Consider the following 16,979-nt stretch of genomic DNA (forward strand, 5'->3'; position numbering starts at 1 on the left):
CTTTCCCCTGCCCTGCCCCGCTTGCCAGCACACATTTTCAGAAGAGAAAAAGAAATAGTGCCCCCAAGCCTAGCGTTCTGCTGCTGTGTCCTGATAACGTGTAACATAGTTACAGACTGATCATTTATTATTTTACTAAAACTGTATGTGCAGTAATTCCACACCTTGAATTTTAAAGTTTCATCCATGCCAATGCAATCAGCAAGGTACGACTTGAAAGGGTTTATCTTGGGAAATAGCCAACAGTCACACATAAGACTTACTCTCACAAGCAACACATTTTGAATGAATATAAGTTTATTTTAAATTTCACATTTTCCTGAAAATATTGTAGGGTTATTTTAATAGCAGATATTTGTCCTGCTTTCTTTCAGCTTTCATAGGTATTTGGATCTTATGGGAGAAAGAAAATGGTACTACATATAAAAATTATGAATACTGGTTTTTAAAGTGAAAGATGTGAAACTGATCAACAGTTACTGAAAAAATTTCCTGACAGTGAAATTAAATTATGTGAAAACAAACGTGAAGATATTAGTCCGTTTCAATTACACATGATTAAAAAAAAATCATGTTATCATAAAGTAAAAGCATGAATAGCCAATCATATAAATATTAGTTTAGTGTTTTCATTTTAGTTTCTTTGTTGAGTTATTTGAAAGTTTTTCCATTCCTTACTAGTTTTTAGCTATATTTTTTTCCCTTTTGCTGTTTAAAATTCATAATGTATGGTTTAAGATTCTTTTTAGATCTTAGTATGGTAGAATATATGGAAATAATATATCAGTTTGTCCAAGGCAAATATTCCCATTTTCTTGTTGAAAAATGTTAAATTGGGGAAAGATCTTTTCTATTTTAATTTTAATAGATTCAAGAACACGAACTATTTAATTATATTTTTTACCTTCCTCTTGTGGAGAGAGTATATATATATTGTTATGTTCTGAAATACAAACTATAAATATGTTTTGCAGTTGTAGTGGCTGCATGGTTTTTGTACACTAAGAAGTTTAATAGATTTAGCAAGACTTGCATTAATTGGTCTGAAGCTGCATGAAGCTACTGTTCCATTTAAGGCTTTATATAAATTACATGACATTGTGCTCTTCCAGTGTGAATGGTGAATGAGGCTATTGTCTCTTGGCTCAGGGGAAGTATTAGAAGCCTGTAGTTTCTGCCTTACTAGACATGTCATATGGTTTCTGAAAATAATGATTTCAAAGAGAATCAGTTTATATATTAAAAATAAACTGACAAGTACTTCCTTAAACCCGACCATTTCTCTAACTGCCCAAACTATCTTACAAAGAGTTTACATCTCTGATGGGAAGATGAAGAGTTTCTAGACTTTCTTTAGCATTAGACTAAATAGAAAAATATTTATTCAAGGTGTGTGGTGAGTGTGGGCAAAAACGTTGTTTTTCCTTTTTTATTTCTAATCGGGTGACATTTATTACAAATTATACATATTGAGTGATTAGGTCAATAAAATTTAAAGACTAGCAGTCCTAACTACAAATGCCAGTATAACTTGAATGTGGCTACCTGAGTATCTTAATTTACTTTATATACAAAACTTAAAAAAAAAAAAAAAAAAATCAAACCCACTGCCATCTAGTGATTCTGACTCACAGTAACCCTCTAGGACAGAGTAGAACTGCCCCATCAGGTTTCCAAGGCTGTAAATCTTTAAGGAACTAGACTACCTCATCTTTCTCCCATGTAGCAGCCGGAGGGTTTGAGCAGCCAATCTTTTTGGTTAGTAGTCGAATGTTTTAACCACTGCACCGCCAGAACTCATTACTTAGGATGGAATTATTTGAAATGCTTCAAAAAAAAAAAGAAAAAAAAAAAAACCCTTAAAGATTAATGTATTTAAAACATTTGTAGGAAATAAGACAAAGGCTTAACATATAAAATCACAAATCAGTTAAGAGAACTATTTATACTGTGATAGAAAACTATAAAAATGACTTGTCACTGCAAATAAAGGAAATCCAAATGAGACATATGTCTTATTAAATTGACACTGATTAAAGCAACAGCATTCAGTATTGATGAGTATCAGGAGATAAACACTGACAACTCCATGCAAATGTCTGTATGTATTTAACTTTTTAATAAATGATTTCAACCTACAGAAAAATTACAAGAATAAAAAGAACACCAAGAACAGTTGTCTGCCTCTACCCAGGTTCACTGATTGTAAATGTTTTCCTCATTTGTTTAGCATTGCTTCCCTCCTTCCATCTCTCTCTCTCTCTCTCTCTCTCTCCACGTATTTTTGTTGTTAGGTGCTCTTGAGTCTTTTCTGACTCATGAAGTGACCCTGCATATAGAAGAACAAAACACTCCCCAGACCTGTGCCATCGCACAATCCTAGGTGTATTGGAGCCCATTGTTGCAGCCACTGTGGCGATCCATCTCATACAGGGTCTCCCTCTTTCTCGCTGACCTCTGCTTTACCAAGCATGGTGTCCTTTTCCAGGGATTGGGCCCTCCTGAAAATGTGGCCAAAGTGAGTGAGATGAGGTCTCGCCACCCTCATTTCTGAGGAGCATTCTGGCTGTATGTAGTTCTTCCAAGACAGATTTTTGCTTTCTGCTGGCAGTCCATGATTTCTTCAATATTCTTCTCCAACATCATATTTCAGATAGGTATACTTTTCCTCCCAAACCATGGGAGAGTAAGTTATATAAGTTACATACATTAAGGCTTCACATACATACATAAGTCATTAAGGGTTGACTTTTTTAGTTCAAATTTTTATGGACATACTTGTAGCTTTATATGTAATTGTAAGAAATAATGCAGAGAGATCTTGTGTACCCTTTACTGTTTTCCCCAGTGGTAGCATTCTGCACAGCTATAGTGCATTAAAGGAGCCCTGGTGGTGCAGAGGTTAAGAGCTTGGCCACTTTTGGGAGAAAGAAAAATTACCCTATGGGGCAGTTCCACTTTGTGACATAGGGTTACTGTGAGTTGGAAATTGACTTGATGACACCTATCAACAGTGTCAAATGATAGCACAGCCAGGATATCCACCTTCTATTCAGAATTCCCCAATTTACAGTTGTGTGTGTTTGTGTATTTCTCAAAGCAGTGCCTAAGGCATTTGACTGCTAACCAGAAGGCTGGCAGTTCAAACCCATCAGCCACTCCTCCGAAGGAAGGTTGGGCAATCTGCTTCCCTAGTGACAAGCAAAAAAGAAAAAAAAAAACAAACCCGCTTCCGTGGAGTCGTATCCAATTCATAGCGACCCCTCCTTGGGTTTCCGAGGAGGTATCACTATGGAAGTAGATTGCCCAGACTTCCTTCCGAGGAGTGGCTGCTGCATTTGAACCACCAGCCTTCTGGTTAGCAGTCAAGTGCCTTAGGCACTACTCTTCCAGACTACCTGGGAAACCCAAGGAGGAGTGGCTATGAGTGGCATCTGACTCCAGGGCAGTGAGTTTGATTTTTGGTTTTTGGTGTAGTACAACCAGATATGCCTTTTACTGCTTGGTAGAGATAAGATTTGGGCAGATTTGAAGAGTATATCTTTTAGCCTCTTTGCAGGGTGTGGTGACTCTAACTTAATTAAAGGATTTAGACTGAGTAACAGAATAGCACTTTTTCTTTTATCCATTGCTTAGTCTCTAGAACATGATCTTTAACAGCAGAAAAAATACAGTTAAAAGCAGACATGAATAAAGCAAATTGCCGTTCTTTTCACTCGGCAAGAATTAAGGTATTCTTTCTGGCACTCTTCACGTCTCTTTATGAAAAGATTTGCCAGAGAGATGCAGTTGGGATGGTGGGAAGGAAGTTAACTCTCACTGTTGTTAATTTTAATAGAATTAGTACAATATAGATTTATCCACTAATTTCAAAATTTCTTCATCAATTTCTATTTAAATTGTGATTTTTGGGAAAGCCTATAGGAGTAGAGAGATGAGAGATTTTTTTAGATTATGTTAGTGATGCATTTGAATAAAGTCACGTCTACAAGGATTAAATTCTGAAACTTCCTTTAACAGGACTCAGCATATTGTATTTGGTAGCTTGTACAGATTGACAAGGAGAGTGAGTTTGCAGTAGAGGCAGCTTGGTTCTCACAGTGGACAGCTGGGTCGGAAGCCAGGATACGGGTGACCTTTTGTCCTCCCCTCCCCACACCTAGTTATGTAATCTTGGGCACATAGTTTAGTGTCTTAGTTTTTACACCTCTGAGATGATGGGTTTCAGCTCATAATCTTTACATTTCTTTCAGGTTCTCGAAGTCCAAAAATTTTCTTTTATGTAAAAATAGTCCTGCTTTCTTCAATAGAACTTTGAGGCCACAATCCAACTTGGACTCAAGGTTGTACTGTTTTCCATAGTTCCTATTTAGAACCTTAGTAACCCTACTCAGGATTTTCCATTCTTGTGAGAAGACAGCTTTAATCTCAGGGATATGTCTTTGCTAAGTGATCCCCTGAGGAAACACATAGTGCTGTCCTTCCTCCGGTCTCTTCTTAATTTATTTGTTTCTGTTCTTTAGTAAACCATAAAGTGGATGAAAGTTGGCATGTCATATGGTTTATGTTGAGTTACAAATGCTTGCCCTGTCCTGGGTTCCTTTCCTGTGCAAAGTAATGGAGTCTTGAGGACTGGAGTACATCAAGCCCTTTGTCATCATCTGCAGCTATTGCCTGATAGAATTGCAGGCAGCGTTTATAGAAAAACTTCAAGATTGAATATGGAATCTGTAACCGTCAGAACCTTGAGTAGCAATGAGAAGTTGCATGGCAAATAAACTGGAAAGTGTGGAGTGTAGCCAAGCTAATGAGCATGAATCCATGAGTATTGTTTAGAGAGCACATGAACTAGGAGAGGACCATTTTTCGTTTACTGATGGTAAAGAATTGTCATGGTCTAGTGCCTAAGGCATTTGACTGCTAACCAGAAGGCTGGCAGTTCAAACCCACCATCCATTCAGAATGAAGATTGGGCAATCTACTTCTGTAGATACACCACCTCAGAAACCCAAGGAGGGGTCGCTATGAGTTGGGATCGACTCAAAGGCAGTGAGTGGTTTGGTTTGGAGGGTAAAGCTGGGAGTTCTCTTGGACTGATATTTCTGTTAGTACCTGTAAGGCTGACAGCCAGCTTTGATTGATTTGTCCTTTCATGTCTCTGAGCCTTAGTTTTCTCTTCTGTGAAATGAGGCTGGACTTCATCATTGCCTCTTCCAGCTTTAAACTGCTTTGAATATGTAATTGTGCTTTTGTTTTCAAAGCATACTCATTACTGTGTGAATGGAAAATACCTCTTTTCCTCTGGCATCAGTGGGAATGAGCCCATCCTTCCAAAGGGGTGAACTTTGTTTGACAGTTTATTGCCTTAATGGTAGCTACTCTTTTTTTTTTTTTTTTTTTTAAAGGAGCCTTGGTGACACCATGGGAGCTCTGGTGGCATAGTACATACAGCATTTGACTGCTAACCGGAAGGCTGGCAGTTCAAACCCACTAGCCACTCCTCGGAAGGAAGATTGGGCAATCTACTTCCGTAGTGATACCACCTTGGAAACCCGAGAAGGGGTCACTATGCAAAATTGGCTCAATGGCAGTGAGTTTGGTTTTTTTTTTTTTTTTGGTGGCACCATGGTTAACCTCTCTGCTTCTGTGTTGGCAATTTGAACCTACCAACTGCTTGCTCTTCTAGAGAAAAGACCAAGTAGTCTGCTTTTGTAAAGATTACAGCCTAGAAACACTTTGGGTCCGTTCTTCTCTGTCCTATAGGATTGCTATGAGTTGGCATCTACTCCGTGGCATACAACAACACTTTTTAAAGCCCTTTACCAAAAACCAAACCAAACTCATTGGTATCAAGTCGATTTCAACTCATAGTGACTCCCATTGAGTTTCAAAGGCTGTAAATCTTGACGGAAGTAGATTGTCTTATCTTCCTCCCATGGAGCAGCAGGTGGGTTTGAACCACGAACCTTCTGGTTAGCAGTCAAATGCCTCACCCTTCATGTCACCAGAGCTACTTTATACTATTACTTCTGTTTCTTTGTGATGAATAGCATTCTATTTACAGAAGAAGAAATGGCTACTTGTCCCCTAAACCACACAGTTAGTTGAGAAACCAGAATATAAGTATGTGACATTCCAGAGTTCATATCCATCATTATTATTATTTACCTTCCAACACAAAAAATACTATTCAGAGCTTAGCCTTTTCTAAGTTTAATATTTCCATTAGGGATGCTTTCTTCTGGAACTTAGAGTTTGGTGAGTATGAAAGCCTGCTTTGAGTTTCAGACACTACTCAAAATTTCTGTATTTATGGCAGATGTGAATGATCAATTTCATTTTTGTTCACATGTGAACCCGAAAGTGGCCACAAAGTCAGTTTTTGGTGTTGGCATATCTATGTCCATTCTTGTTTATGTCTTTTCTGTTGATTTCACTGTGGACAAGATAACCAAGCTTATATTAGAACATCTGGGATGGTGGTAACAATAATAATGTTGTTGTTGTTATGTGCCGTTGAGTCGGACCTGACTCATAGTGACCCCTCCTTGGGTTTCCAAGGTAGTATCACTACGGAAGTAGATTGCCCCATCTTCCTTCCAAGGAGAGGCTGGTGGGTTTGAACCGCCAACCTTCTGGTAATAGCTAGTATTTATTTGGAGCCTTGGTGGTGCAGTGGTTAACTGCTCTGCTGTGAACCAAAAAGTTGGAAGTTTGAATCCACCAGCTGCTCCATGGGAGAAAGATGTGGCAGTCTGCTTCCATAAAGATTATAGCCTTGGAAACTCTATGGGGAAGTTCTACTCTGTCCTATAAGATTGCTGTGAGCCAGAATGGACTGGACAGTGGTGAGTAAATGGAATACTTTCTGAGTGTTGTGCACTATTCTTAAAAGATTACCTTATTTAATCATCTCACCAACTCTTTGGAGTAGGTGCCAGTGGAGTAAGAAGCACAAGGTGGTCAAGTAAAATTTTCCAAGGGTTGCACAGTTTGCAAATAGCAAACTCAGGTCTGCCTGATTATCAAGCTTACCCTCTTTTCTACTGTGTGGTTTCTCACAATAAGAGACTATTAGGAAATGTAAGCTTGAGTCAAGTTCAAGAATTATTTGATGCTTGTTTTAGCTTAATCGAGTCTTTTCTTTCTACTTTTTTCTCTTTACACCTTTTTCTCCAGATAAGTACCCATCAGGTAAGGAAGATATGACTGTGACCTTAAAGTGTCTTGTTAGTTGCCTTTCTTCACAGAAATCACATGACTCTCAGTTATCCTTGATTATAAAGCTAACACTCGTTTATTGGGGATCTTAAGATTTTTCTGGAGATTCCTTACTGTTCCTTAATTGCCTGCCTGCTTCATGACTCTCTGGCTAACTAATACACCTGTGGTCCCTTTTAGTGACTGACTTTTATTCTTGATGCCCCTTTCACTGACTTGTCTCCTTTGATGATTTGAGTTAATGAAAATTAGCATACCATCATTTTGAGCCAAGATAGTATGGATGTTCCTATCTAAATCAATGTGAAATATAATTTTCACTTTAAACATGAAATCATTGTACAGAAGGATTATGAGACTTTTCAAAACACTGTGGCTCCATCTAATGTCATTTACTAGTTTCTATAGTGGGAGCTCTGGTGGTGTAGTGCCTAAGGCATTTGACTGCTAACCAGAAGGCTGGTGGGTTTGAACTTCCACTCCTCAGAAGGAAGACTGGGCAATCTACTTCTGTAGTGATACTGCCTCGGAAACCCAAGGAGGGGTTGCTATGAGTCGGGTCTGACACATACTTGTGATCTACTAGCCATTTAAAAACATTGATGGCTATTGTTTTATAAAGAAATTAATCTTTTTTTTTTTTTTTTTTTTTTTAAATGAATGTTCCCATGTTTCATTTTAGGGGAAAGAAAAGGGCTTGGGCAATATAATTTTATTTTTAATTTTTCCATTTGTAAAGTTGCAGATATTATAAAATGAAAACATTTTCTTAAAGTCAAAATTTCTGAAGCGTATAGGGGAGATTGATATAAATATCTCCTTGCTATCCAGATGGGCTTCTGTTGATGCTGAAGCTGAAATTTTTCTATTCTTTTTTTTAATAAATCATTTCTTTCCTTGTCTGGGTGTTTCCCTCGTTCATGCAGAAATCCTCTATTATATATACTCTGAAAAGGAAGGTGGGAAGACTTAGTAAATAAAATACAATAAAATCTGTGACAGCCAAGACTTGATGGGACTGCCATGTTTTTGTGGGTCTTACATGTTTTCAGCCTCTGTCAGGGTTCTTATTACCCCTCTCTGCTAAGAATCCTACTTTGTTTCCGTTTTGTGTTGTCCTTCTGTGCCAGGAAACTTCCACAGGTTCCGTCTTCCACAGGTTTTGCTGTACATGGTTTTGTTTTTACCTTTTGCTTACTTACCTTTAAGGTCCCTCGAAACCAAAACTAAACCCACTGTCATAGAGTCAGTTTCAACACACAGCGACCCTATAGGACAGAGCAGATCTGCCCCTTAGAGTTTTCAAAGCTATATATCTTTACAAAAGCAGACTGCCTCAACTTTCTCCTGTGGTTGGATTCTAACCACTGACATTTTGGTTAGCAGCTAAATGTTTTAAACACTACTCCACCAGAGCTCCTGTAAAGGTCTTTAAACCAAATTCATTGCAGTTGAGTCGATCTGACTCATAGAGACCCCTCCTTGGGTTTCCGAGGTGGTGTCTCTACCGAAGTAGATTGCCTACCCTTCCTTCCAAGGAGTGGCTGGTGGGTTTGAACTGCCAGCCTTCTGGTTAGCAGTCAAATGCCTTAGGCATTATGCCTCCAGGTCTTTAGGGGGCACACAGTGGTTTGCACTTGACCACATGGGGTCATGAGTTGGAATTGACTTGATGGCAGCTAACAATAAAGAAGTAACCTAAAGGTTTGTGGTTCCACCCACCTCGTGGTGCCTCACATGAAAGGCCTGGTGATCTGCGTCTGTAAAGATTATAGCCAAGAGGACCCTGTGGACTTAGTCCTGCTCTGCAGCACATGGGTTTTCCATGAGCTGGGATGTACTCTATGACAACGGCTGAATTAACTTAATGGAAGTAATTAGTTCATCATCATCTTTTAAGTCCCTTCTTATTTGGAAGCAAGACTGAAAAAGGTTTCTATTTTCTGGTACCTCTTGGAAAGCTACACTTTTTCTCTTAATGTTATAGGGATTTACTGACTACTGTGCCCTGAGTGTGACTTTGCTCCATTGCAGGATGTTGCATGCAGGTCGAATGTGGAGCTATCATTGGAAATGGAAGCCAGGTCCTCTTCTGTTCTTATTTGCTGTGTGTATCATATGTGTTCCTCACTCAGGTAAGATTGACTCTCCCATTCACACCCTGAATTTGATCATGATTCCATTGCCTTCACTGGAAGTGTGCTGCTTATTTAAGACATCTTCACTTTATTTATTATGCTCTCATTCTGTTTCTATCCTTACAGGTTTTTTCTGTCCATTGCTCTTCTCTGTTCTCTGGGTTCTATGTCAATACTATTATTTCGACCATTGGTTTACTTTGGAATGAATGTATTTCTTTAAACTCTGCTGTGCTTCTTTTAATATTACTTATTTAGCCCATACTGAGTGATGAAATAGGTACGTATCTGGTATGGAATAAATGCTAGCTGTTTCTTCTATTGAACAAACACAACACTAACTTCTCTTTTTTTTCAAGTTATTTATGTATAGACTTGACATTTAAGTTCATCTTGATATTATTAGCATATTACAGTATGAAATTGGAATTTGAAATTGTTTAGATTGTGCAATTTAGTTTATTTAAAATGGTATGAAGTTAATTTTAAAATACAGTATTTTTGTGGAATTAAAATACCTAATTTTTGTGATTACATTTTTTCCCTGAGTTTTGAAACAAAGTCCTTTTAGCTGTTGTTGAAATGAAATTTTCTACAAACAGCTAACTATATGAATAAGCCAGAGTCTGAGAAATGTGCATCGTGTTTAAAAGTAAACTTTTTCTTCATTACTTGATTTTGTCACCACGCAGATGACCATTGCCCAAAATTCTATTTTCTTTTCCTGTTGAATTGATTCAGTGTATTATCTTTATTTTTTAGAATAAAAGTAAAATGTCAAGTAAGAAAATAATTACTTACCATGTCATATGTATTTTTCACTTGGGATTTAATCAAGGTTTTTTATATTCCATATTTATAATATCTGTGTGTTCTTATAAATTACGCTTTTACATATTCATGTAGATAGAGTCTCTGCTAAAATTGCTTTTTCTTGGGTCAAGACGTTCAACTTGTATTTAATACATTAATACTTTTTTTTTTTCCCAAGCCACCAAGGAAAATCCCTAGGGAAGGGATCTTTGAGGGAAATTTTGGTCTTTGTTTCAATTTCCTTAGAAAGTCACTCTTTTTGATACTGAGTCACTGCTTGAAAGTGAAAATAAACTTGTAAAGAGACCTGAAAAGAAAGAAATGTGGGATCTGTATGCAGTGTTGAATTACCCAATAAATAAGGTAAGCATGTGCTTACCTTATAATCCATAGTGAACAATTTTACTTTTTGTCTCCACATCAGAGATTCTGCTTCTGGTTATGGCTGGCGCCTTTCTCTCTGCCAACCCCACAGCACCTTTCTACAGAATCAAATCCTCTTTTCAAATTTACAATCCCTGAAGGGGACAGAGTACCCAGTAAGCAAGGTAAGCACAGGCTTACGTGTGCTTACTTACTAATTTATAGTGAACAATTTCACATGGATTTCACCACCTTACTTTGCTTACTGAGTATTCTACCCTGTATTCATCTACAAGGGATTGGAAGAAGCCCGGGTGGTGCAAAAGTTAAGTGCTCAGCTGTTAACAGAAAGATTAGGGTTCTTCTGAGCCCACCCAGTGGATTTTTGGGAGAAAGACTTGGTGATCTGCTTTCGTAAAGGTTGCAGCCAAGAAAATCCTATGGGGCAGTTCTACTCTGTCATATGGTATATCACTGTGAGTCAGAATTGCAGCCAACAACCACCACCACCTAGGGATTGCGGACTACTTCCTGCTCTAACAAAGGAATTTGCTAATTATTCCATCCTGCTAAAGAGATAGCCCTTGCTCTGTTTTTTTCAGGATCTATCACAAATCACTATGATATCTGTCATCAATCCTACATCACTAGGGTGAGGTAAGAGGAGCACTTAGGGTCCACAATTTAAGGAGGCTCACATTCTCAAAGTACTTAAATCTGTTGGCAAGTTACTATCTCATAAGATAATTTGTTTTACTTGACTTCTCTCATTACCCAGCTCTTTGTGTGCCTGCCAGAAAGTTTGGTGACAGTTTTCTGTGTTCATTCATGAAGCCGGAACTTTTAGCCATAGGTCACTTAAAGTGCCACCACCTGACACATAAATGATCTGAACTCACAAAAATACCTTAGGGGTTATTGTTAGCATTTTAATATACATTTTTTTCCTCATAAGAACTCAGCACTAGATTCCTTACAGTGAACTCCCAACCTGGTTAAAATAATGCACATTGCAACTTCAGAGATACCTAATTTTCAAAGTCTTATGTCTTGCATAAATGAGAGTATAGTACCACTGTATTTTTGAAGAACATTTAGTGTGTAACTGTGATGTTGTAGCTCTGTATACATATTCTTTGACTTTCACTTCTCCAGATGACTCCTAGGTGATCTCATCAAGCCCAGTGGCTTTAAATGGCATCTTGATATCACTATCTCCTGTCTGTGTCTCTAGTGCTGGACGTGTCTGTTCTCTAAAATCCCCTCTTTGGTAGCTTGTCCTTAGATGTATAACCAATAAAAAGACAACAAACTCACTGCTGCTGATTCAATTCTGACTCACAGACTCCCTCTAGGACAGAGTAGAACTGCTTTACCCCATAGGGTTTCCGAGACTGCTATATCTGCCTCCCACAGAGCAGCTGGTGGATTAGAACCTCTGACCTTTTGAATGGCAGCTGAGCACTTTAACTGTAGTGCCCCACAGCTCAGAGATAATTGTAATAGACATCGCAGACTTCACACACGGACACAGGACACTTGATCCCTACCCCTGTATCTCCCTCAGTTTTTATAATCCATCCGCTCTCCTGCTCTGTGTTCATTGCACTATTTTCTAGAGGCATCGGCCTTTCTGTTCCTTCATTGGGCCTTCCCAGTAGTTTCTTCTCCCTAACCCTCATACACCTGGATCTTTTTTGACATTCAGACATCAATGTAAATATGACCATTTTTATCCTATAAAATAAGCCTTCCTGTCTCCCTAAATCATGGAAGATAGGTCTGGCAGTCTACTTCTGAAAAGTCAGCCAGTGAAAACCATATGGAATCCAGTTCCACTCTGATACACATGGGGTTGCCATGAGTCAGAATTGACTTGACAGTATGGCGGCAGGTGTGCTCCAATTCATCCCCTCTATCACTTTGTCCTTTAGTAATAATAATCTGTGCAAGTTTTGGTTACTTTCTTGATTGTCATTGCTTTGTTCAGTGGACTGGGATGCTAGGTTGGAGGGTGGGCAAACGTCTTTTGATTGTAACAATTGACACTTAGTTCAAATGATTATAAATTAGAATTAGAATCCTATGGATAGCTTCTATAGTTTGATTCAGATAACATCTGTAGTTTAATTCATATAATAGAACTGCAGTGTTAAGCCTCTTAATAGGTAAGTTAACATTTGTAGTTTCATAGGACACTAAAAAAGCAAATAATATACTGGGTTGCTCTTCTTCAGGATTTTGAAAACTAATGTAGAATACACTGTCTCTTCATAAGTAAGGAACATAACTTTTAATAGTACTATTAATAAAACAGTGGATTACTTAAACTGATCCCACAGAAGTGAAAATTAAAACAACACAGTGCTGTTTATAACATCAAGTTTTATCAAAGTGGTTGGGAAAAGAGTCACTTTGATTAATCTTTTGGGCAAGAAATTGGACAACAGTTTTTTGAAAATTAAGAATAAGTATATTGCTTGACAGGAGCTCTGGTAGTGTAGTGCCTAAGGCACTTGATTGCTAACCAGAAGGCTGGCAGTTCAAACCCACCAGCCACTCCTTGGAAGGAAGGTTGGGCAATCTACTTCTGTAATGATACCACCTCGGAAACCCAAGGAGGGGTTTCTATGAATCGGGTCCGACTTGACGGCACATAACAACAACATATTGCTTGACATACCACTCCCACACATAGATGTCTCTCTTATAGAAATAAAAACATAATAAATATATAGGGTGATATGGCTGCCAATATGTAATGTAGCATTGTAATAGCAAATAATTGGAAAAGAATCTACTTGTTCATCAACAAGAAAATAGTTATATAAGTTATTCTGCAATCACACCATAAAATACTGTTCTGCCATTCAAACCAATGTGGTCAAAATGTATATATTTACTTGGAAGGATGATCATGATAATATTATTAAATTAAAAGCAAATTGAGTTGGAAAAGGATTGAGAATTGGTGGACATCTTGAAGAATTTAATCAATATCACTGAATTTTACATGTAGAAATTATTGAAATGGTATACCTTTTGCTGTATATATTTTTACCAAATAAGAATAATTATAAAAGAAAGGGTATAGTATCAGCCATTTGGAGAAATTCAAAGCAAAAAAAGCAAATGAAAAAATATATATAATTATCCCAGTTTTATAATAGGCTGTATTACAAAACTGGGATGCTATTATTTGTACATATGTTTGTATAAGACTGGATAAGCATATTAATAAAACATGGAGTGATACGTACTTGGCTCTTATCATGAGACATGGGGTTGGGAGAAGGAAAGGAAGAAGATGGAACTTTACACAATTTGACTTATTTGCAAGGAACTCTTACGGTACAGTGGTTAAGGCATTCGGTTGTTAACCAAAAGGCTGGCAGTTCAAACCCACTAGCCCCTCCGCAGGAGAAAGATGAAGCAGTCTGCATTCCTAAAGATGTATAGCCTTGTAACCCTGTGGGGCGGTTCTCCTCTATCCTGTAGGGTCGCTATGAGTTGGAATCAACTCCATGGCAGTTGGTTTGGTTTTGGTTTGGAATTCTTTGCCTTATTAACTGAATGTGTGTTACTTCAGTAATTTGAGGGGAAAAAACTCAATAAATTTCTTTGGTTAAAAGAAAAATGAAACATGTTTTTAAAGAAATGGCCAGTGAAGTTATAGAAGAGAGAGAATGGTATGATTTTCTATTCCTCACAACTGTGCCTCTGACTCTTTTCCTCTTGATAAGAATCTCGAAAAGGCGTTTGAGATCATCATTTCTCTTTGTGTGTCATGATACTCCAGGACTCTGGAGATGACTAATGATGCCTCAGGCGGACAGAGGGTATGCCTCCAAGTAGAGTGGGAAACAAACTGCCAGTGAATTCCTAGGCAGCCAGCAGCGTGTTTCCACACTGATAGCCTTAGTCACCAGCACCGAGGGAGGAGCCTCCCTGCTTTCCCAAAGATCAGTGATATCAGCAGATTGTTTCAAAAATTTAATGTTATTTTGATATCTGTGATACCTCAACGGCTCAAAGGCAAAATGTTTCAGAAGGTACAGTCTGGCCTGATTTGTGGGCTTTCTAGTCCAGACCACAGCATAGTTCTGCAGAGCAGGTGATTGGGCAGAACGGGCTTTGTGCTTTTTTTGTTGTTTTGAATATTTTTCATGATCATGTTGTTAGCTACCATCTGAGTCAGCCTCTGACTCATGACGACCCCATGTGTCACAGTGTAGAACTACTCCATTAAGCTTTCTTGGCTTGTCATTTTTACCAAAGCAGCCCGCCAGGGCTTTTCTTCCTTGGAGCTGCTGGGTGACTTAACTGCCAGCCTTTAGGTCAGTAGCAATTTCAAACCAACTAACGAGCAGTCATTCCCTAGTGTCAGTTACATTACAATATGTATTTAAGTGTTACATTCACGTTTTCTTTTTACACACTTTTTTTCATATTTAATCAAAAATCTTTCAAAAGCATAGAAAAATAATCCTTTTATGAAGTCTACCAGTGTTGTTTAAATCATTTTAGTATTAATATTTCTAAATTTATATAAAAAGTGAAAACAGGTTGTAATGTGAAAACTGTTTTGCATATAATGATAAATTATCTATATTTTTTAATCCAGATTAAAATGTTTTAAATTATTAGCTAACATTTGCGGTTGCCAAAGGAGCAGGAAGGCCACATCTTCTGACCTCCTCTAACCCCACAAGAGGAAGACAGACTCACCATCAGTAGCCCAAGGCCTATCCCTGTGAGGCAAGACATGCTGCCTCCCTTCAGCCCTTTCATCAACCCTGACACCAACCGTTCCTCCCACAGCATCCACCACCTCTCTGCTGGGTTCGATAATTCACTGCGGTGGCCACACAGAACTCACAGATTATGGGGTTTTTAGGGAAGCAACAGGCTATAATTCAAGTTCAGGAACACACTCAGTCTCTCTCAGTCCATCGTCTCTCAGCCGACAGTCTCTCTCAGTGTCTCTCAGCAGTGCATGTCTCTCTGTGTTGCTCGCATCTCTCAGCCAGGAGTGAGAGATTCCTTCTGCCTCTTGAAGGGCTCCTTGAGCCTGGCAGAATGGTCAAACTAACCAATCCCAACCTCAGAATTCTAAACACCTGAGAGAGAGCGAACTTCCCAGAAGATTGCTTGGTGCCTCTCGCAACGGAAATACCCCAGGTGGATAAGGTTAACAATCAGGAGCTACTCAGTTGCTCACGGCAAATTCTACCATGGAGTTTACGAAGACTTATGGCTAGAAAAGCCACACCATGTAATTTACTATACCGCAGGCCACCCCCTGGCTTTTCTAGCCATTATTCCTTTTATAGTTCAAAAATTAACATCCCCTTCACCATTAGGTTAAGAATAACCACAACCATGAAAGTGTGTAAGCCAGCCACTTCATGCCTTTATCTTCCCTCATTTTTGATAGCCAATTTCTAATTCACCCATCCCTATCAAACCAGTGCTGTGAGGAGACAAACATGTTCCTTTCTCACAGAAGCATCTTCTGTTCTGTTTGGAAACTTTTGGGCATCTGCATCCATAAATAAGCAAAGTCCAGCCCAGCACAAACTATCAAATTGCAGCAACTTAACACCAGCTCAGTGTCAAACATCTTCTTCTTCATTTGGTTAGGTTCTGGTCAGCTCAGCCCTAGCCATCCCAGCTAGGTCATGGGTACCAGCTGCCGGGTTTGGGAGTCACACTCTTCCCTTCACTTCAGATCAGCCCTCACCTTCTCTCACATCCTCAGTCCTCAGGGACTGTTTCAATGCCCATAGGCTCATAGCTCCTTGAACTTCAGACCAGCCAGCCCTTCCTCTCATCCCCAGCCTCTGTGGCCTAAGTCAAAGAGTACCAAACTCAACCCGTGTCTTTATTGCTGCTCTTCCCTCATTTCTACTCAGGTGGACCCAGGTGGTCACAAGCGAGTAGCATACAAGCTAACTCCTCGCTGGCTTCCTTTAACTTTCAGTCCTGGAAGGAGTTTCTCTCATGGACCATGTCTTTCCTGCCTTGATGCACCCAAAACCAGTCTGCTTGCTCGAAATTTAAAGGGCCAAACAGTCATTTTTTCTCTTCATGTCCTCTTCAAATGCAAATCTTCTGTTCCCTCAGTAGTACTGGCCGGGGCTCAGGTTTTCTACCTAAGCCCCTAATGTCTCCATACAGGGCTTGAAACAAAAGCCTGTGTTTCTGCTGAGCAAATTCCATTTCCCTTTTTAACATATCCAATCAAGTATATGAGAAGAGCAATCAGCCGAAGGGATTAGGTGAGGAGGGGAAACTCAGGGACGCCCAAAGAAGCAGGCCAGAAGAGCAGGAGAAAGAGGATTAAAAGACAGGAAGACAGACAGAGGAACAGTCAGCCACAGGGACCCAGGTGGGGGGGATAAGAGAGGTCTCCAACAGCAGGACAAACTTGTCTGTGGGTTT

The 16,979-nt window shown here is 39.0% G+C and overlaps 1 protein-coding gene across 1 annotated transcript in view; it reads left to right on the forward strand.

Moving 5' to 3' along the window:
* Positions 1-3,686: 3,686 nt before the first annotated feature.
* The window catches only part of ADGRG6 (adhesion G protein-coupled receptor G6), a 186,089-nt gene continuing 172,796 nt past the window's right edge, over positions 3,687-16,979 (forward strand). The window contains exons 1-3 of the mRNA XM_042782040.1: positions 3,687-3,731; positions 7,180-7,194; positions 9,209-9,356. Of these exons, the coding sequence (XP_042637974.1) occupies positions 3,687-3,731; positions 7,180-7,194; positions 9,209-9,356 (208 nt within the window). The remainder of the gene's footprint in view (positions 3,732-7,179; positions 7,195-9,208; positions 9,357-16,979) is intronic.

This window comes from Orycteropus afer, unplaced genomic scaffold, assembly GCF_000298275.1.
Source record: "Orycteropus afer afer isolate SDZICR_OR568_19922 unplaced genomic scaffold, OryAfe1.0 scaffold00226, whole genome shotgun sequence".
NCBI lineage: Eukaryota > Metazoa > Chordata > Mammalia > Tubulidentata > Orycteropodidae > Orycteropus > Orycteropus afer.